This window comes from Leopardus geoffroyi, chromosome C1 (assembly GCF_018350155.1).
Source record: "Leopardus geoffroyi isolate Oge1 chromosome C1, O.geoffroyi_Oge1_pat1.0, whole genome shotgun sequence".
Classification (NCBI taxonomy): Eukaryota; Metazoa; Chordata; class Mammalia; order Carnivora; family Felidae; genus Leopardus; species Leopardus geoffroyi.
The window spans coordinates 38,372,474-38,394,640 of NC_059328.1; the positions used below are offsets into that span (position 1 = coordinate 38,372,474).

The 22,167-nt window shown below is 38.8% G+C and overlaps 1 protein-coding gene across 2 annotated transcripts in view; it reads right to left on the reverse strand.

The window, feature by feature from the left end:
• Nucleotides 1-22,167, reverse strand: part of SPATA6 (spermatogenesis associated 6) — a 142,122-nt gene that overhangs the window by 76,472 nt on the left and 43,483 nt on the right. For both annotated transcript variants that reach the window (XM_045477298.1, XM_045477295.1), the window contains exons 4-6: nucleotides 14,390-14,431; nucleotides 13,233-13,357; nucleotides 2,679-2,759 (exon numbers count right to left, since the gene is read on the reverse strand). In XM_045477298.1, coding sequence (XP_045333254.1) covers nucleotides 2,679-2,759; nucleotides 13,233-13,357; nucleotides 14,390-14,431 — 248 coding nt within the window. The remainder of the gene's footprint in view (nucleotides 1-2,678; nucleotides 2,760-13,232; nucleotides 13,358-14,389; nucleotides 14,432-22,167) is intronic.

Below are 22,167 nucleotides of genomic sequence, written 5' to 3' on the forward strand. Positions count from 1 at the left end.
CTGTTAACACAGTGGGTCCCTCTGACCAACAGGGTAATAGCATGTGACATAAGGAGAGTCTTGAAAAGTGCTCAAGTCTTTTACTCCTTTTTGACAACCATCCTGCCTCCATGTGAATGAGCCAAAATTAGGCTACTAGAAGACGAAAGTATTGTGGCCACCATTCCGGCTAAAATCAAGCCAATTACCAGGAATATAAAGTCCTTCCCAGACCAGAAACTCAGCCAACTGCCAGACAGAGTGAAGCTATCCTAGATCAGTCAGCCCCAGCCTTGCCAGTTCAAACCAAAAGAACCACTCAACCAATACACAGAACTGTGAGAAACATTTTATTTTAAGCCACCAAGTTAGCGTTGCTTTTTACACAGCAAAACCTACCCGATATAGCAGACTAACACACATATTAATAAAACTACTACTGACATTTAACTAATTCATAATAAAGTCTACCTTTAGTAAGTAAAAAGTGTAAGTAGAAAACTAGTTTTATTTCAGAAAGTCACAATAATATGCTTAATTTTTTCAATCCATTCAACTGGTGACAAAACATCAATTTGAAAATAATGTGCCAAAAGGAATAGAGATCATTACAAGTATTGGTAAACTTAAATAATTTTATAGTTTCTTTCACTCATTCTCTCTTAAAAACCAAAATGGTTTGTCTTATTCTTATGTTTGAACCTGCAAATGCTGCTTTACAGCCATTAACATTTTAATTTTAACCAATATTCAGTTTTCAAAAAGTAGATTTATCACATTTTCAAATAAGGGCAAGTAAGATTAAAATTCTGGCTGATAACATTCAAAATTTTAATGTGTAAGTATAGACTCTGTTGTGCCTACCAGACAATGTTTTCTATCTTGTATTTTACCTATTGTCTTCCCTCCCAATTATCTTTAAAAAAAACTTCAGTAGCAGTCACCAAATTAATTAGTTATATGTTATGTGCCAGACACACTGCATATATTCTCTAATTTAATATTTAAGGCAGCCTGATGAGGAACTTGAACCCAGATCTGATTCTGAGGCATATTTTCTTAAACAATGTCTGACACTGAAGCCTATCCTATTATATCTGTTCAATGAATAACACATGACAAACACTGAAATAGCAAGTTAAAAAACTTCACAGAGGAAAATGTGAATTCCTAAGTCTGATGAAAGTCCTAATGGGGGGATAATTTTACATTTCGAAAGGACTCTTCACCAAGCTGTGCACTTAGAACGTGTGTACCTTTCTGAGCATATGCTCTACTTCATACTTTTCTACCCACCCACCAGAAGGGCAGACCCCGATGAGGAGAGAAAAAATTTGTCTGAGTCCGGGTAAAACATTTTTAACAATTTACAAAAATGCACAGTACATATCTCAGAACAAGTCAGTAACATCTCTGCATCTGGCAAGCATAGGTTGTTAGACCTCTACTAGCTGCATTTCAAAGACAAATAACTATAGCCATACTATGTATCTTGTCAAACAACGTAAGAATGATCCCCTTAATAATTTCATATAAACCATGCTTTACCTTCTTAGCTTACGTCACAGTTATCATCCTTAGCAAATTTACTCTAAAACTGAGAGTACAGTAAATTAACACTCCGCTCTTGCCACCATGGGCCCAGTCCTGCCTCGTTTGGATCCTCAGGGCTTTATATGCTCCTGGCTCCTCATCCATCACAGGCTGTTCATTGTTACCTAATCATAATGCAACTGCATATGAGTGATGCCTAGACATTATTAGATAATTTGTGGACAAAGCAGTAAGATGATCTTGGGGACTCAGTGAAAAGTTAGACTGGAATGAAATACCAGGTCCATATAACTTAGTTGACTAAAGGCAGTTTTTACAAATATACAAGGTACTTAGGTTGAAGTGTCCAAGCTTCCCTCAGTCTGATACCATCAGTGTGGCCACCAAACTGAGCAAGAATCATTTAAGGAATGAGAGAGACTCAGGAAACCATACTTACTAAACACCAATATCCCCGCATGAAAACCTCTGGTCACATTTGCTAAAAAGAATCCTCTGAACTTTTTGCAGTCATCTGTAACTCCTATAAGATTTATAGAAGCCTCCCATCTAGCTTTCTGTAAGGCTTCTTGATCTCAACATCTTTCTGGCAGACTGATTTCTTTGCATTAAAAAAAAAAAAAAAAAAGGCCCATGGCATTACAAATGATAATTGCATCGTGGCACCACCTATCATGTGTACCAAACTCTTCACTCTCACATTTAAGATGCAACTGAACTGCTAAATACCTTTGATAATTGTTTTGCTTACACTCCAGATTGACTCAAAAAAATGAAGTGAGCTACGGTCAAAATAAAAGCATAATTCTCTCCAAATGCCCATAACTATCAACAAATAAGTTAAACCATTAAATAATTTAAATAAATGATTTGAAGGGTTGCCTGGGTGGCTCAGTGGGTTAAGTGTCCGACTTTGGCTCAGGTCATGATCTCACGGTTTGTGAGTTCGAGCCCCGCGTCAGGCTCTGTGCTGACAGCTTGGCGGAGCCCAGAGCCTGCTTTGTATTCTGTGTCTCTCTCTCTCTCTGGCCCTCCCCTGCTCACACTTTGTCTCTCTCTGTCTCTCAAAAGAAATGAATAAACGTTAAAAAAAAATTTATAAATAAATAAATAAATAAATAGATAGATAAATAAAAGATTTGAACCTGAGTGCGGCACTTCCTCGAGCTTATCAGACATTCAGTTATCACTGAGGTCGTAGAAAATTCCAGCTTTGGAGCAATTCCCTGAGTAAAAAAATAATAAAAAAAGGTATTACTAATTATTTCAATTTCTGAAAAAATAGAACTATTAGTGATAAAACCATGACCTGAAGTAACAAACACTTATCAAGACTTAGCCACTTCATTTGTTAGTTTGACCTTCCTACTAAAACTAAAGACAACACAGTGATGCTAAATGTTAGCAAGTAACAGTTTCATTGCTGATGATTCCCTTACAAGTGATTATATTACCTTTATGTAAAACATAATGCTTTTTCCATTTTCTAGTATTTCCCTGTCAAATTATTCTAAGATTTTTAAACTATGATACAATAATACTAAAGTCAGAAATATATAAAAACACTTAATGGATTTGAGCTCTTTTTACTTTTACAAATTAACTTACTTAACTACACAATCAAGAAATACTTTGGTGGTGCTTAGGTGGGTTAGTTGGTTAAGCATCTGACTCTTGATTTCGGCTCAGGTCGTGACCTCATTGTTCGTGAGATCCAGACCCACACTGGGGCTCTGCGCTATTAGCTTGCAATGCTTGGGATTCTCCCTCTCCTCTATCTCTCTGCCCCTCCCTCCTCCTCCTCCTGCTTGTGCTCTCTCTCTCTCTCTTTTTCAAAATAAATAAACTTAAAAAAAATACTTTGGACACTCTCCTCATGTTAAAAAAAATTACACCTTGTAGATATGCAGTTCTTGAAACAGAAGAGAGATAAGTCTCTACCAACTCCGCCAACATTTCTCCCCTTAATGTATGAGTTACATTCAGATCTATGAATGAATCTGGCTTCTATTGCTTGCAACATTTCAAACATCAGCTTTAACACTGTTTTGAAATAAGTGGAGACAAATGGTAAAATTCAAAGAAACAGTCACAAAGCACCTGCCGAAATATTTGGAAGCACACAAATCACACATTCACCAAAACATGAAAAGATATTGTGTATGCCCAGTGCAACTTCATTCTAATGTAGAAGTCAGATATTCGTCCTCTACAAACCCAGCCTTTGACCTACTAACTTGAGAATTTCAAACATCACACATTACAGAAAAGGTAAATATGAGTTGCCTGACAATTAACCAAATGATTGTTTTTCTGCAATCCTCTTTTATTAATGATGCCCACCATGCCTATTTATTAGTTATCTATTGCTACACAGCATATTACTTAGTAGTTTATAACGAATGTACGTGCTTATTATTCACATACTTTCTATGGGGCAGGAATCTGGCAGAAGCTGAACTGGGTGGTTCTCGGCTCAAAATCTCTCATGAGATTGCAGTCAAGATCTGAAGGTTTACCGGGGGCAAGAGGATCTGCTTCCTAAGAAGGCTCATTCACACAGCTGTTGGCTGGAGGCCTCAGTTCTTTTCTAGTTTTTAGCAAGAGGACTCAGCTCCTCAACACATAAACATCCTGAGTGTCTTCATGACACGGCAGCTAAGTTCTCCCAAAGCAAAGCAAGGAAAAAGCCACAATCGTTATTATGACTTACTCACCTAAGACTAACACTGTCACATCTATCTCATTGTATTCATTACAGCCCTGAAGTACAGCCCACACTCAAGGACAAAGGAGTTAGACTTCCTTTTCAGCAGAGGAATATCAAACATTTGTGGACATATTTTATTTCATTTAAAAAAAACATTTTAAATGTTTATTTTTGAGAGAGAGAGAGAGAGAAAAAGAGAGACAGAGCGAGCAGGGAAGGGGCAGAGAGAGGAGACACAGAGTCAGAAGCAGGCTCCAGGCTCTCAGCTATCAGCATGGAGCACGACACAGGGCTCAAACTCACAAATAGTGAGATCACGACCTGAGCCAAAGTCAGACACTTAACCAACTGAGCCACCCAGGCGCCCCTTATTTCATTTTTAATGTTTTTATTTATTTTTGAGAGAAAGAGAGACAGAGTGTGAGCAGGGGAGGGACACAGAGGGAGGGAGACACAGAATCCGAAACAGGATCCAGGCTCTGAGCAGCTATCAGCACAGAGCCCGACTCGGGGCTCAAACCCACAAACCATGAGATCATGACCTGAACCGAAGTCAGATGCCACCCAGGTGTCCCATGGTGGACTTATTTTAAAACCACCAGTCTACCCTCTGACCACAAGTTACTTAGACTCCTTTCATGTGTAAACTAAACTCATGCCCTACAAAGAAAAAAGAAAAAAAGGAAAGGGAAAGAAAGAAAGCAAAGCAAAGCAAAGTCTCATCCTTTTACAACTTCAGCTTGAAATCCAGGATGTTGGCGTCTAAGTCAAGTCCTTATTCAACCTCCACAGATGTGGTTCTTTAAGAGCAGTTCTGACAATACAGTCCCTCACAGTTGGAAGACTTGTGAACCAAAGAGACAAGATGTCTGCCCCACACATACCCAAAATACACACGTACAGCAGGCACAGGATAACCACTACAGATATTCTTATTCACAAAAGGAGAAAACAAGAGGCAAACAGGAATCACTGGTCCATTGAAATTCTAAAATCCAGCCAGGAAAATGTTAGAAGTTCCTTGATTAGAAGTTTAGCCCTGTTCCTGATCAGAAATAACTATTCTCTGGGCTCCTCTGGGCTCTTGCTTCCATCCTCTAAATTATCATTCCTTCTCAATGAGAGGTAGACCATGTGTTAGAGCTGCACAGTGTTCTGAGTGTGAGTCCTGTCAACAGAATTCTGGGGGTCCAATTTTCATCTTGTGAGGTCTCTCTGCATTTCAGACCAAGCTGGCGGTATTTCCAACAACATAATGCTCTTTTTTTAAAAATTTTTTTTTTTTAACATTTATTTATTTTTGAGAGACAGAGAGAGAGAGAGCATGAACAGGGGAGGGTCAGAGAAAGAGGGAGACACAGAATCTGAAACAGGCTCCAGGCTCTGAGCTGTCAGCACAGGGCCCAACGCGGGGCTCGAACCCACGGACCGCGAGATCGTGACCTGAGCCGAAGTGGGACGTTTAACTGACTGAGCCACCCAGGCGCCCCAATATAATGCTCTTTAAAAACATGTGTGGTTAGGGGCACCTGGGTGGCGCAGTCGGTTGAGCGTCCAACTTCAGCCAGGTCACGATCTCGCGGTCCGTGAGTTCAAGCCCCGCGTCAGGCTCTGGGCTGATGGCTCAGAGCCTGGAGCCTGTTTCCGATTCTGTGTCTCCCTCTCTCTCCGCCCCACCCCCGTTCATGCTCTGTCTCTCTCTGTCCCAAAAATAAATAAACATTGAAAAAAAAATTAAAAAAAAAAAAAAAACATGTGTGGTTCTCCTATGAATCTTACTGCATGCAGTTCACTCCATTAGACCAAAGCTGCACGCTTCTCTCCACTGGGCTTCTGCTGAGACTGCCCTTAGGCATCTTCAAAAAAAACCTGATATTTGATTAAATTATTTTCTAAGACAACATCTTGGATCTTTCTGAGATTTTAATGAAGGATTATATAGTCATACCCTAGGTTTCACCATCAGACCACAATTTCCCAAAAGTGCCTGGAATGATTTTTGCTCAGAGGTCAACCCTTAATTTTAGCATTATCTGCCATTGGGAGAAGTGGGGAATCTTCAAAAACAGTAAGTTCCAACTCCTTTTTGCTAAACAGTCTTTCCTTTTGCTTATCTCTCTCCTCTCATACTTTGCTATAAAGCAGCAAGAGAAAACCAAGCAGACCCTCTAACAATCTATCTGAAAGTCTTAGACCACTCATTTCCTTAAATATTTCTCTACATTACTGCAGATGACTATATGGCTAAATTTTCTGCCATTACATCACAAAGATTCCTCTTTTTATTATTTATTATTTTTAATGTTTATTTATTTTTAGAGAGAGAGCATGAGCAGGGCAGGGGCAGAGAGAGAGAGTGAGACACAGAATCTGAAGCAGGCTCCAGGCTCCAAGCTTTCAGCACAGAGTCCGATGCAGGGCTCAAACTCATGAACGGTGAGATAATGACCTGAGCCAAAGTCAGATGCTTAGCCAACTGAGCCACCCAGGTGCCCCAATAAAGATTCCTTTTAACCCTAATTCCAATAACATTTACCTTACTTTCTGCAAACACGCATCTGACAGTTTCTTCAAGACCTTTCAAGCTTTTACAAACATTCTAGCAAAGCCTTCCCAGCTTCTGCCCTCTCTGTACAGTTGCTTGAGCATCTTCACACATGGCAGTTGGCTTAGCCCAAAGTAAGCGATACAAGGGTGAGTGCAAGAAGAAAGCCACAATGCACTTAAAGACCTGGTCTCCAAGGTCCAATACTGTCACTTCACCACATTTTATCTGTTAGTCACTAAGTATAGTCTGTAGAATTAGCTCCACCTTTGGAAGAGAGAAGTATCAAATCATTTGTGGACATATTTTATAACTACCATAGCCTGGATTGCAACTTACCACTTTACCCTTCCCCATATATTGCTGGTCACATAGTAAATACTCAGCGTTTTAGCCATTATTTTCACTGAGCATTCAAAACCATTGTGTATCAGCTGGGGTTCTCTGGGAAAACAGAACTATAGGAGAGGGAGGGAGAGAAAGAGAGAGAGAGAGAGCGCAAGATTTATTTTAAGGAATTGGCTCATGCAATTCTAAGAGTGGCAAGTCCAAAATCCAGAGGGCAATCCAGAGGCTAGCAACTCAGACAAAAGTTGATATCACAGTCTTGTGTGTGAAATCTGTATGCAAGCTAGCCGGGTAAAATTTAGGTTGTATCTCTACATTACAGTTTTGAGGCAGAATCCCTTATTGTTTGGGAAACCTTAGGTTTTGCTCTTCAGGCCTTCAACTAATTGGATGAGATCCACCTACATTGTCAATGGTAATCTCCTATACTTAAAGTCAACTGTTTGTAAACATTAATTACATCTACAAAATACTTTCACAGTAACATCTAGACTAGAGTTTGACGAAACAACTGGGCACCACAACCTAACCAAGTTGATGCATAAAATTAATCATCACTCCATCTCAAATGTCAGTTCCTCTGTGATGTCTACAAGATGTAATTCATTCATTCAATTCAATCAAGAGGCATTTGAGTACCTACTCCATGCAAAGTACTGTGTGAACAGTTAAATTTAAAGAAGAGAAAGCCACAGATCCTGTTTCTATGGAGTTCACAGTCTAAAGGAGACTATCATCATCATCACCACTGTCATGATCTCCACAGCCATCATCATATTACTAACATTTATTGAGTGTTCTCTGTGCCAGGTACTGCTATAACCATTTACAAGGTTTCATTAATCCACCCAACAGCCTTATGATATCTTAATATTATAGTGCTTTGCTCAAATTCAGTCAGGTAGTCTGTGAGAGTGCCAGGATTTAATCTCAGATGTGATTGAATTCTTGCCACAGCAATGGGTTCAGGAAGACAGCCTAAGACTCAGACAGATGTCATAAGAATTCTGAGGAAGGGTACACTGTTGTCTGCCAGGACAACAAACTACTGATTGGAGTGTTTTATCCATTCACATTTAAAAACACTGGATACGACTAGATTTATATCTGCAATTTTGCTGTTCAGTTTATACACATACCATGTATCTTTTGATTCTTCCATTCATTCTAGAGGTCTCACCTGTATATACATAGCTTAGTGGTCATCCTATGAACCTGTAAGGGTTCCACTCTGTTGATTATCCGTGTGTGGCTTGGGGAATACATTCAAAGACACAGCCAGATCTGTAGTTTCTACCGAGTTTCACTTTTTGCTGGGCTCGCACTGTCTCTCGTTGCATATGCATAGTTTCACAGTCAGCCAGGAATGAGTGGAGAGCTGACCTCAGCCCTCCCTTACTTCTCTGTGAAATTGCTCCCTTACTTCTGTGAACCTTCTGGCAGATGGCTGCTCAATAAAACTGGAACAGCCTTCGGCCTATCAAAACTATGTGGTTTCTTCATCCATTTGCATCCAAATCTACCACATTTAGTTGGTGAAGACACACTGTTTGCCCTTAGGATTCTGACACCAATTCCCATGTGTGGGTTTTCCAACATCAGCAAGCAATTCTCTGTGACACCAGATAGGGGTCCTATGATTTAACTCAGTTCTAACACTACATGGGGATAGTATCAGATCCCACAGGTTAAGGATCAGTCCTACGAGACTGTACCCACCCCAATTCAGATGTCATCCCAACTCTAGGTTGTCGCCTGTGTTTCTGACCAATCAGCTATAATTTGGAGGTCTCCATGCCCTTCTCCCCTGGTTCAATTAATTGGCTAGAGAGGCTCACAAAACCCAGGAAAATAGTTTACTGTTTACCAATTTATTATAAATGAATATGATAAAGGATACAGCTGAACATCCAGATGGAAGAGATTCATAGAGCAAAGTAGGTGGGAAGGGACATGGAGCTCCCATGCCCTCTCTAGGCACACAACTCTCGCAGCACCTGCCTCAGAAGTTCACCTAAGAGCTCTCTAAACCAAACCCCCATGGGTTTTTGTGGAGGCTTCAGTACTATATCCACAATTGATTAATTACTGGCCACTGGTGTTTTTTTTTTTTTTTTAATTTTTTTTTTCAACGTTTATTTATTTTTGGGACAGAGAGAGACAGAGCATGAACGGGGGAGGGGCAGAGAGAGAGGGAGACACAGAATCGGAAACAGGCTCCAGGCTCTGAGCCATCAGCCCAGAGCCTGACGCGGGGCTCGAACTCCCAGACCGCGAGATCGTGACCTGGCTGAAGTCGGACGCTTAACCAACTGCGCCACCCAGGCGCCCTGGCCATTGGTGTTTTAATGCAATCTCCAGCCTCATATATCCTCCCCACAGGTCAGGGTGCTGAAAGTTCCAACCCTCTAACCACATGTTTGTTCTCCCTGGCAATTAACCCTCATCCTTAGGCTATCTAGGGGCCTTTCAAAAGTTACCTCATTAACATAACAAGTAAAACACCTTTATTGCTCCTACCACTTAGAAAATTCCAAGGGTTTTGGAAGTTCTGTGCCAGAAAAAGGATAAAACCAAATATATATTTCTTAGATCAATGAAACAGAATAGAGAACCCAGAAATGGACCCACAAATGTATGGCCAACTAATCTTTCACAAAACAGGAAAGAATATCCAATGGAATAAAGACAGTCTCTTTAGCAAGTGGTGTTGGGAAAACTGGACAGCAACATGCAGAAAAATGAACCTGGCCACTTTCTTACACCATACAAAAATAAACTCAAAATAGATGAAAGACCTAAACGTAAGACAGGAAGCCATCAAAATTCTAGAGGAGAAAGTAGGTTAACAACCTCTCTGACCTCGTCCATAGAAACTTCTTGACATGTCTCCAGAAGCAAGGGAAACAAAAACAAAAAATGAACTATTGGGACCATCATCTGGACAGTGAAGGAAACAACCACAAAACTAAAAGGCAACCAACAGAATGGGAGAAGATATTTGCAAATGACATTTCAGATAAAGGGTTAGTATCCAATATCTATAAAGAACGTATCAAACTCAACACCCCAAAAATAAATAATCCAGTGAAGAAATGGGCAAAAGACAAGAATAGACACTTTTCCAAAGAAGACATCCAGATGGCCAACCAACACATGAAAAAATACTCAACATCACTCATCGTCAGGGAAATACAAATTAAAACCACAATGATGTATCACCTCATACCAGTTAGAATGGCTAAAATTAACAACTCAGGCAACAACAGATGCTGGTGAGGATGCAGAGAAAGAGGATCTCTTTTGCACTGCCAGTGGGAATGCAAACTAGTGCAGCCACTCTGGAAAACGGTATGGAGGTTCCTCAAAAAGTTAAAAATAGAACTACCCTACGACCCAGCAACTGCACTACTAGGTATTTATCCAAGGGATACAGGTGTGCACATGCACCCTGTACATCGAAGGGGCACATGCACCCCAATGTTTATAGCAGCACTATTGACAATAGCCAAAATATGGAAAGAGCCCAAATGTCCATCGACAGATGAATGGATAAAGAAGATGTGTTATAAAAAAAAAGAAGAAGAAGAAGATGTGGTATGTATATATACAATGGAGTATTACTCAGCAATCAAAAAGAATGAAATCTTGCCATTTGCAACTATGTGGATGGAACTAGAGGGTATTATGCTAAGCGAAATAAGTCAGAGAAAGACAAATATCATATGACTTCACTCATATGAGGAATTTAAAATACAAAACAGATGAACATAAGGGAAGGGAAGCAAAAATAATATAAAAGCAAGGATAGGGACAAAACATAAGAGACTCAAATATGGAGAACAAACAGAGGGTTACTGGAGGGGTTTGGAGGGGCAATGTGCTAAATGGGTAAGGGGCATTATGGAGGACACTTATTGGGAAGAGCACTGGGTGTTATACATAGGGAGGAATCACTGGAATCTACTCCTGAAATCATTATTGCACTATATGCTAACTGACTTGGATGTAAATTAAAAATAAATAAATATTTTTTAAAAATTACAATATCACAGTCTTACTGCCCAAACCTGATTCCGACCCCTCCGGCAGCAGAGCTGTTGATTTTTCTGCCCAACCCCAGGACTGGTGAAGCTACAATTTCTCACTGGCCAAGCAGGGTATGGAAGCTGTCTCAGGCAAGAAGGCCACATGTTCCTGCCATTTTTATCCAAATCTTTAGCCATTATTTAAGTATAAACACTTAATCTGTCTTTTTTTTTAATTCCAGTTAGTTAACATACAGTGTAATATTAGTCTCAGGTGTACAATACAGTGATTCAACACTTGCTTATAACCTTAAACAGGCTTAATCTGTCTTAATTGCCAGTTTTCAGTGTCCTAAAACTGGTGCTTATGACAATTTTGTCCAGTTTTATACTTATTTTGTATGGAGAGAGGAATAGTCAACCTCTTCATACCACCATTACCAGAAGTAATTATATATACATATATATATATATATATATATATATATATATATATATATATAAATGTAGTGTCTTAGTAATCCAACATCTGAATGTATGTAAAAGTAACCCAAAGTAAATGAAGAAGATACCTATTAATGGTCCATACTTTTATGTTTATATTGCCAATTTGGTATAATGTAGCCTTTTAAATTTCTTTCAAAACACCATAATTTTTTTTAAATGTTTATTTACCTTTGAGAGAGAGAAAGACAGAGCATGCATAGGGGAGGGGCAGAGAGAGAGGGAGACAGAATCTGAGGCAGGCTCCAGACTGCATGCTGTCAGCACAGAGCCTGACATGGGGCTTGAACTCACCAACCATCAGATAATGACCTGAGCTGAAGTCGGATGTTTAACCAATTGAGCCACCCAGGTGCCCTCAAAACACCATAATGTTAAAATCAGATTTTTTTTTCATTGCAGGCTTCCATACATTTGCTGAAACACTCTTTGAAGGTTTTTATAATAGAAGATAGCTAACTGACACTGAAAATATCTCAAAGGAAGTATATTTTCATAGATTTACTAGTCAACTTTTACACTTCTAGCAAGCTGAAGTTGCTATTTCCAAGGACAGAGTATATCATAAATCTAGACCTACAGGGAAAACTATTTAATTCACCATATTGGCTCATATATCACCCCATTTCCCTTACTCAAACAACTTAAACATTTTATAAAATTAGTAAAAAAATGTTTGCCCAAATTATTTGAACCTATACATCTTTTGCTTTTTTCTTCTTTGAAATAGCAGGGTCTTCTCTCAGCTTCTCTAAGTGGAAGACATTTTCAGGGATAAAAATATGTGTAAATCACCCAACAAAAGTTGAACGGAGTTGGAGGCAAGGATGGAAGAATTGGCTATCACATTGTAGCTTTCACATTTAGTTATATGAATATATATTTCCATGACATGAACATACAACAATCTATCCAAACTCCTACTAATGAACATTTAAATTATTGCAATTTTTCACTATTATGAACCATGCTATCAGTGAACACCCCTAGAAAATCTCTTAGTATACCAGACAGAATACACCCCCCAGGTACACACCTAGAAGGCAACAGGCTATGAGAATCTTTGCCTTTATTAGATAATTCTGAACTGTGGTAGTTTTCACACTTCTGATATGGTCAGATTTTATTAAATTTTACCAATCTTATGGCTACAAAAATGAAATCATACGGTTTTTTTCATTTGGATTTCCCCATATGCTGATGAGATTCAGCACCTTTTCAAATGTTTATTGGTCATCCTTCTGAGGGAATAATAAAGAAAAGAGAAAAGAGAGATAGGGAATGTGGGGAGGCAGGACGCAGGTGGCAGAAGGAAAAAAGAGAAATCTGAATAATACAAGGCAAAATAACACTTGTTAATTCTAGATGAAAGATGCATAGGTTCTGTTATATCATTTTCATTCAGATTTATGTTTAAAATAACATCATAATTTCATTAAAAAATATGTTTTGAACCAAATCAAACTTTGAATCAGCTCTTCACATTTCAGGTATTAAAGGCTATATGGTGCTTTTAACAGTGATACCATATCACAAATTGATTCCGAAAATAGTAAGCACTTACTCGAAGGCCAGAAATCCTCCTCATGGTAACCTGGCGGTTTGAATCATGGTGTCCAGAAATTTGGTTTGGACCCGGGAACATGAAATCTCGTGTATTTTCATCATATGTAGACAGTGTTTCACCCACTACAAAAAAGATATACTATCACTCAAACTATAACAAAATATTCTATTCAGAAGCAAAATCATCAGGTACAAAAATATATAGTGCCTGATGCTTTACTGAAATATCTGCTTCGTGTCATGTTTGTTTGTTTTCCTATGAAAGGAAAATTTAAAGCAAGTTATGTTAAATGGATTCCTTATTCAGAAATGTAGTACATAATGACATTCTCCTTTCCCTTTATAGAAGGGAGATGTTCATGTAAATTTTATGAGTACCTACATGTTTCTAGAGAAAAAAAGTCCTTGTAAACCTATCAAGTTGGTATGACATTTATACAAACCTGAAACTTAATTACTACCTCCACAAATTTTTTCTACCTTCCATTCCTTTCTACCTGACATTATAAGACATTACGGTACATGTTGGAAAAAAATGTAGACATTCTCTAGAATTTATGGTTACCTGAATTATGTATACATGTAATATTCAAAATCTTTAAGATTACTAATTTTCAATAACATATAGTTCTCCATTTTTCACATAAAATAATTATTTAAGGTAGATTTTTCCTATAATCATAGAAGTAAATAACAAAAATCAAACCAGTCTCCATATTTTAATTCTTCCTATTCCAGAGATTTGTAATATTTACTAAACAGTTAAGGTTTTATTCCCCTCCATTTAACAGTCAACACACAAAAAAAGGATAATTACTTTATCAACAAAAAAATAAAGTTTGGGAAAAATCACAAAAACTCAGAAAGAAGTCAGTTTTTATGAATGTCCCAAAATATGCTAGAATGATAGCATGTAATTTTCCATTTTCCATTATTACTATTTATTCAATCTTAGAACAATATGTTCAAATACTATTTATGTCAATCTTTCTGAATATATTATTTTCATCTATTGACATTTTACATTTATGGACCAATACTAGAAACTCAACATTGTTCTTAATTTGGGAAGGAGGGGAAAAGATGGTATTTTTAAGAAGCATTCTTTTAAATGGGTTTGCACATCAATTACCTTATCAAAATATAATACAGTACCTGGTGGAACTAGCTGAATCAACTCAAACAATGCAGTATCATCTGAAAGTTTAAAGAAAAATTTCCTTAGACAAATTAATAATAAACAAAAATTAGTTACTCTAATCACAAGTCTCTAAAAGTCAAAGTAATTGCCATATACATATATATATGTATACATATATTTTGGTTGCCATGTCTCTTAGGGCTTTACTATTCTATAGTGGAGATTAACCCTTCAACCTCTCTGGAGTTTTTCTGATTTTTTTTAATTTTATTTTTTTAGAGCAGTTTTAGGTTTACAACAAAACTAGAGAGGGAAGTACAGAGATTTCCCATATATCTCTGTCCCCACACATGCACAGCCTCCCTACTATCAACCTCACTCACAGGAATGGCATGTTTTTGTTTTGTTTTGTTTTGTTTTGTTTTTACCAAGGATAAACCCCCATAGTTCCATCATAATCACCCAAAGTCCATAGTTTACCTTAGGGTTCAGTCTTGGTGATGTATACTCTGTGGGTTTGGACAAATGTATAATGACATATTCCATCGTTATAGTATCACCCATAGTATTTTCACTTCCCTGATTTTCCTCTGTGCTCTTGCCTATTCATCTCTCTGTTCCACTTCAATTTGCCTCCACAAGCAACCACTGATCTTTTCATTGTCTCCAGTTTTGCCTTTTCCAGAATGTCATGTAGTTAGAATCATATAGCGTTCAGGTTTTTCCCATTGGCTTCTTTCACTCAGTAACACGCATTTCAGGGTCCTTCATGTTATTGATGGCTTGATAGCTCATTTCTTTTTCTTAAATGTTTATTTATTTATTTTTTTGGTCGGGGTGGGGGAGGTGGCACAGCGAGAGAAGGAGACAATCCCAAGCAGGTTCCGTGATCTCAGCACAGAGTCCAATGCAGGGCTCAAACTCACACACTGTGAGATCATGACCTGAGCCGAAATCAAGAATGGGATACTTAACCAACTGAGCTACCCAGGTGCCCTGATAGCTCATTTCTTTTAAGTGTTGAATAATATTCATTGTCTGGATATACCACACTTTATTTATCCATTCACCTACTAGGGGGCATCTTGGTTGCTTCCAAGTTTTGACAGTTATAAAAAAAGGCTTCTATAAACAAGCTTGTGGAGAAAGGAGTTCAGGTGGTGGAGGAGCAGGGAGACCTTCAGCTTGTCTCATCCCTCAAATAAAGCAAGTTATCGAATAACTCTGAACACCCAAGAAATCAATCAGAGGTCTGAGAGAACAAAAAGTGCAAATCTACAGGTAGAAAAATGACCACCTTCTGGAAGGAGAGAGTTTACTTGGGGGAGACATAGCTGTGGGTACAGAGGCTGTGAGGGAGCCTTACAGAGGCTTACAGAGCCTTACAGAGGCTACTGCAAAGTATTATAAGCAGCAGAGTACAAAATCTGAACTTTTAGAAGTCCACCACCATGCAGGATGTGCCTGGATTAAAGGTGCTCAGGTGGCAAACCAGGGCAGAGTCCCAGGAGTGACAGCATGGTCTGAGGATCCGCTGGGTCACAAGAAAGACAGGTCAGGCCAACCTGCTGCACTGTTCCCAAGCATAGGAGTGGGGACTCGGGCTGAGGGCAGTGAGCTAAGGCAGGGTGCTGGCTTTCTGCTCTGTTTTGACATAAACTCTGAACCACTGCGGGGTCTGTGACTGCTTTCCTCACACTGGCTGGCAAAGGGCAAAAGCACAGCAAGATGCTCCCCCAGGGGAACAGCATGGGTCCCTGTGCAGGATTCCCTAAAATTTGTGTAGTTTTGAAACTTAGTCGTGTGCCTGAGATAAAAAAGCTCAGATCAGGCAGGGTGAACGCATGGTTCTCATGAAAACCAGGTACACAAGAGGGGTGACTACTCTTCTGTGAGGGTTTGTTGAAGAGTGGGAGGTGCGAACTTTGATCTCCAGGGCTAGGGAGCTGTGCATCCTGTCCATCTGAACTGAAAGCCTTCAGGGAGCAAAACAGCGCCACCTAGTGGAGGATGGAGCCACGTACACAAAGCACAACCCCCTCCTTTTCCAGTCCCGGCCCATTTTCACTGAAACAAGTCAGCCTGAAAATCAGCGCAGAAGGTCGGTCCCCCAGAAGACCAGCACAAACAACTCAACACCAAGTCTACTGATCATAGAATGCTGCAAAACTTCAGCTCTAGGGGAAACGGGATCTAACTTCCTTTTTACTTTCATCCCTTTTTATTATTATTTATTTTCTCAAGTATCTTCTTAGTTTTTCTCAAGTTCTTTTTTCTGTTATCTATTTTCTCTATTCTGTTCTATTTTATATTACTTATACTTTTGGATCTAGATTCTTTTTTTAAAATGTTTATTTATTTTTGAGAGAGAGAGACAGAGCATGAGAGAGAGAAGGGCAAAGAGAGAGGGAGACACAAAATTCGAAGCAGGCTCCAGGCTCTGAGCTGTCATCACAGAGCCTGATGCGGCGCTCAAACCTAACCCATGGACCGCGAGATCGTGACCTGAACTGAAGTCAGACACTTAACCAACTGAGCCACCCAGGCACCCCTAGATCTAGATTCTTTTAACAAGCAGAACAAAACACACCACGGATCTAGTTTTTTGGTTTTTGTTTTTGTTTTTTTGTCTTGGTTTTTTTTTTTCTTTCTTCTATTCTTTTCCGGACAAAATGATGAGACAGAAAAATTCACTCCAAAAGAAAGAACAGGAAGTAGAACTCACGGCCAGGATTTAATCAGTACAGATATAAGATGTCTGAACTAGAATTTAAAACAATGATTATGAGGGGCGCCTGGGTGGCGCAGTCGGTTAAGCGTCAGACTTCAGCCAGGTCACGATCTCGCGGTCCGGGAGTTCGAGCCCCGCGTCAGGCTCTGGGCTGATGGCTCAGAGCCTGGAGCCTGTTTCCGATTCTGTGTCTCCCTCTCTCTCTGCCCCTCCCCCGTTCATGCTCTGTCTCTCTCTGTCCCAAAAATAAATAAACGTTGAAAAAAAAAATTAAAAAAAAAAAAATAAAAAAAATAAAACAATGATTATGAGAAATAAATAAATAAATAAATAATAAACAAGTAAAACAATGATTATGAGGATACTAGCTGAGCTTGAAAAAAGCATACAAGACACCAGAGAATCCCTTTCTGCAGAGATAAAAGAACTAAAATCTAGTCAGGCTAAAATAAAAAATGGTAAAACCAAGATGTAAACCCAAATGAAGGCCATAAAAATGAGGATGGACGAAGCAGAGGAGCAGAGTAATACAGAAGGTAAAATTATGGAAAATAATGAAGATGAAAAGAGGGAAAGAAAAGTAATGGATCACAAAGGTATACTCAGGGAATTCAGCAAGTTAGTAAAATGTGACAAAATTCATACAGAAGGAATCCCAGAACATGAAGAGAGAGAAAAGGCGGCAGAAGGTTTATTCATAAAAATTATAGCTGAAGATTTCCCTAATCTGAGGAAGACACAGACATCAAAATCCAAAAAGACAGAGAACTCCCATTAAATTCCACAAAAGCCGACCACTGCCAAGGCATACAGTCAAATTCACAAAATACACAGACAAGGAAAGAATCCCAAAAGAAGCAAGGGAAAAAAGTCCCTAACCTACAAGGGAAGAAAAATCAGGTTCACAGCAGATCTATCCATAGAAATTTGGCAGGCCAGAAAGGAGTGGCAGGATATATTCAACGTGCTGAATTGGAAAAATATGCAGCCAAAAATTCTTTATCCGGCAAGGCTGTCATTCAGAATAGAAGGAGAGATAAAGAGTTTCCCAGACAAACAAAAACTAAAGAGGTTTGTGACCACTAAACCAACGCAGCAAGAAATTTTAAGGGGGACTCTTTGAGTGGAGGAAAAAGACCAAAAGCAACAAAGACAAGAAAAGACCAGGGGCGCCTGGGTGGCTCAGTCAGTTAAGCGTCCTACTTCGGCTCAGGTCATGATATCATGGTCCATGAGTTCAAGCCCCACGTCGAGCTCTGTGTTGACAGCTCAGAGCCTGGAGCCTGCTTCAGATTCTGTGTCTCCCTCTCTCTCTGACTTCCCCCGTTCATGCTCTGTCTCTCTCTGTCTCAAAAATAAATAAACATTAAAAAAAATTAAAAAAGAGAAGACCAGAGAATGCCACCAGAAACACCAATTCTATAGGTAACACAATGGCACTAAATTCATACCTTTCCATAATCACTCTGAATGTAAAAGTTCTAAATCAAAAGACCTAGGGTAACAGAATGGATAAAAACACAAGATCCATATATATGTGTGTATGTGTGTATGGGTGTGTGTGTGTGTGTGTGTGTGTATACATACATATATATTCCCTCTAAGCAGAAAACCAACAAGGAAACGATGTCTTTGAATGGCACACTGGACCAGACAGACTTAACATATATTTGGAACATTCCATCCTAGGGCCATGTGGGTGGCTCAGTCAGTTAAGCATCTGACTCTTGATTTCAGCTCAGGCCATGATCTCATAGTTCATGGTATCAAGCCCTGTATCAGGCTCAGTGCTGACAGCATGGAGCCTAGTAGGCTCTTGGCAGGGATTCTCTCTCACCATCTCTACCCCTCCCCCATTCATATTCTCTCTCTCTCTCTCTCTCTCTGTCTCTCTCTCTCTCTCAAAATAAATAAATAAACTTAAAAAAATAAAGAACATTCCATCCTAAAGAAGCAGAATACATATTATTTTCTAGTGCCCATGGAACATTCTCCAGAATAGATCACATTCTGGGTCAGAAATCAGCCCTCAACAAGTACAAAAAGATTGAGATCGTACCATGCATATTTTCAGATCACAACACTATGAAACTTGAAATCTACCACAAGAAAAAAATTGGAAAGCCCTCAAATACATGGTGGTTAAAGAACATCTTATTAAACAATGAACAGGTTAACCAGGAAATTAAAGAAGAAATAAAGAAATATATGGAAGCAAACGAAAATGAAAACATGACAGTCCAAAACCTTTGGAATACAGCAAAGGCAGTCCTAAGAGGGAAGTATATTGCAATTTAGGCCTATCTCAAAAAGCAAGAAAGGTCTCAAATATACAACCTAACCTTTTACCTAAAGGAGCTAGAAAAGGAACAGCAAATAAAGCCCTAGTCAGCAGAAGAAGGGAACTAATAAAGATTAGAGCAGAAATAAATGATATGGAGAGCCTTTCCCCTACAGTGAGGAACGAGACAAAGATGTCCACTCTCATTATTACTATTTAACACAGTACTGAAAGTCTTAGCCTCAGCAATCAGACAACAAAAAGAAAAGAACAGCATCCAAATTGGCAAGGAAGAAGTCAAATTTTCACTATCTGAAGAAAACATAATATTCTATGTAGAAACCTGAGCAATTCCTATCAAAATAACACCAGCATTCTTCACAGAGCTAGAACAAACAAACCTAAAATTTGCATGGAACCAGAAAAGCCCCTGAACAGCCAAAGTAATCTTGAAAAAGAAAACCAAAGCATCACAATCCTGGACTTCAAGCTGTAATTATCAAGACAGTATGGCACTGGCACAAAAACAGACACGCATATCAATGGAACAGAACAGACAACCCAGAAATGGACCCACAAACGTATGGCCAACTAATCTTTGACAAAGCAGGAAAGAATATCCAGTGGAATAAAGACAATCTCTTCAGCAAGTGGTCCTGGGAAAACTGGACAGCGACATGCAGAAAAATGAACCTGGACCACTTTCTTATACCGTACACAAAAATAAACTCAAAATGGAAGAAAGACCTAAATGTAAGACACGAAGCCATCAAAATCCTAGAGGGGAAAACAGGCAAAAACCTCTTTGACCTTGGCCACAGCAACTTCTTACTCAACACGTCTCTGGAGGCAAGGGAAACACAAGCAAAAATGAACTATTGGGACCTCATCAAAATTAAAAGCTTCTGCACAGCAAAGGAAACAATCAGCAAAACTAAAGTCAACCAACAGAATTGGAGAAGATCTTTGCAAATGACATATCAAATAAAGGGTTAGGATCCAAAATCTATAAAGAACGTATCAAACTCAACACCCAAAACACAAATAATCCAGTGAAAGAATGGGCAAAAGACATGAACAGGCACTTTTCCAAAGAAGACATCCCAATGGCTAACAGACACATGAAAAAATGCTCAACATCACTCATCATCAGAGAAATACAAATCAAAACCAAAATGAGATACCACCTCACACCTGTCACAATGGCTAATGTTAACAACTCAGGCAACAACAGATGTTGGCGAGGATGCAGAGAAAGAGGATCTCTTTTGCACTGTGGTGGGAATGCAAGCTGGTGCAGCCACTCTGGAAAACAGTATGGAGGTTCCTCAAAAAGTTAAAAATAGAACTACCCTACGACCCAGCAATTGCACTACTAGGTATTTATCCAAGGGATACAGATGTGCTGTTTTGAAGGGGCACATGCACCCCAATGTTTATAGCAGTGCTATTGACAATAGCCAAAGTATGGAAAGAGCTCAAATGTCCATCGACAGATGAATGGATAAAGAAGATGTGGTATGGTACATATATATAATGGAGTATTACTTGGCAATCAAAAAGAATGAAATCTTGCCATTTGCAACTATGTGGATGGAACTAGAAGGTATTATGCTAAGTGAAATTAGTCAGAGAAAGACAAATATAATATGACTTCACTCATATGAGGAATTTAAGATTCAAAATAGATAAATACAAGGGAAGGGAAGCAAAAATAATATAAAAGCAGGGAGGGGACAAAACATATGAGACTTAAATACAGAGAACAGAGGGCTGCTGGAGGGATTGTAGGGGGGGTGGGCTAAATGGATGAGGGACATTAGGAATTTATAAATAAAAATAAACATTAAAACATTTTTAAAAATTAAAAATAAATAAAACTAAAAAAAAAAAAAGAAACCTGAAAGATTCCACCAATAAATTGCCAGAACTGATACATGAATTCAGCAAAGTCGCAGGCTATAAACCAATGCAGAAATCTGTTGCATTTTTATACATCAATAATGAAGCAGCAGAAAAAGAAATCAAGGGCTCTATCCCATTTACAATTGCACCAAAAAACATAAAATACCTAGGAATAAACCTAACTAAACAGGTAAAAGATCTGTACTCTGAAAACTAGAGAGCACTTATGAAAGAAATGGAAAAACATTCCATGCACATGGATCAGAAGAACAAACATTGTTGAAATGTCTATATTATCCAAAGCAATCTACATATTCAATACAATCCCTATCAAAATGCCACAAGTATTTTTGCAGAGCTAGAACAAACAATCTTAAAATTTGTACGGAATCACAGAAGACCCTGAATAGCCAAAGCAATCCAAAAAAAGTAAAGCAAAGCTAGAGGCATCATGGTTCTAGGCTTCAAGCTATATTACAAAGCTGTAGTCATCAAAACAGTATGGTACTAGCACAAACACAGACACTTAGACAAATGGAACAGAATAGAAAATCCAGAAATGGACCCACAACTATATGGTCAACTAATCTTTGACAAAGCAGCAAAGAATGTCTAGTGGAAAAAAGACAGTCTCTTCCACAAATGGTGTTAGGAAAACTGAACAGCGAAGTGCAGAAGAATGAACCTGGGCCAGTTTCTTACACCACACAAAATAAATTCAAAATGGATGAAAGACCTAAATGTGAGACAGGAAACCATCAAAACATTACAGGAGAAAACAGGTAGAACTCATCATCAGGGAAATACAAATCAAAACCATGATGAGATACCAGCTTACACCTTTCAAAATGGCTAGAATTAACAACACAAGAAAC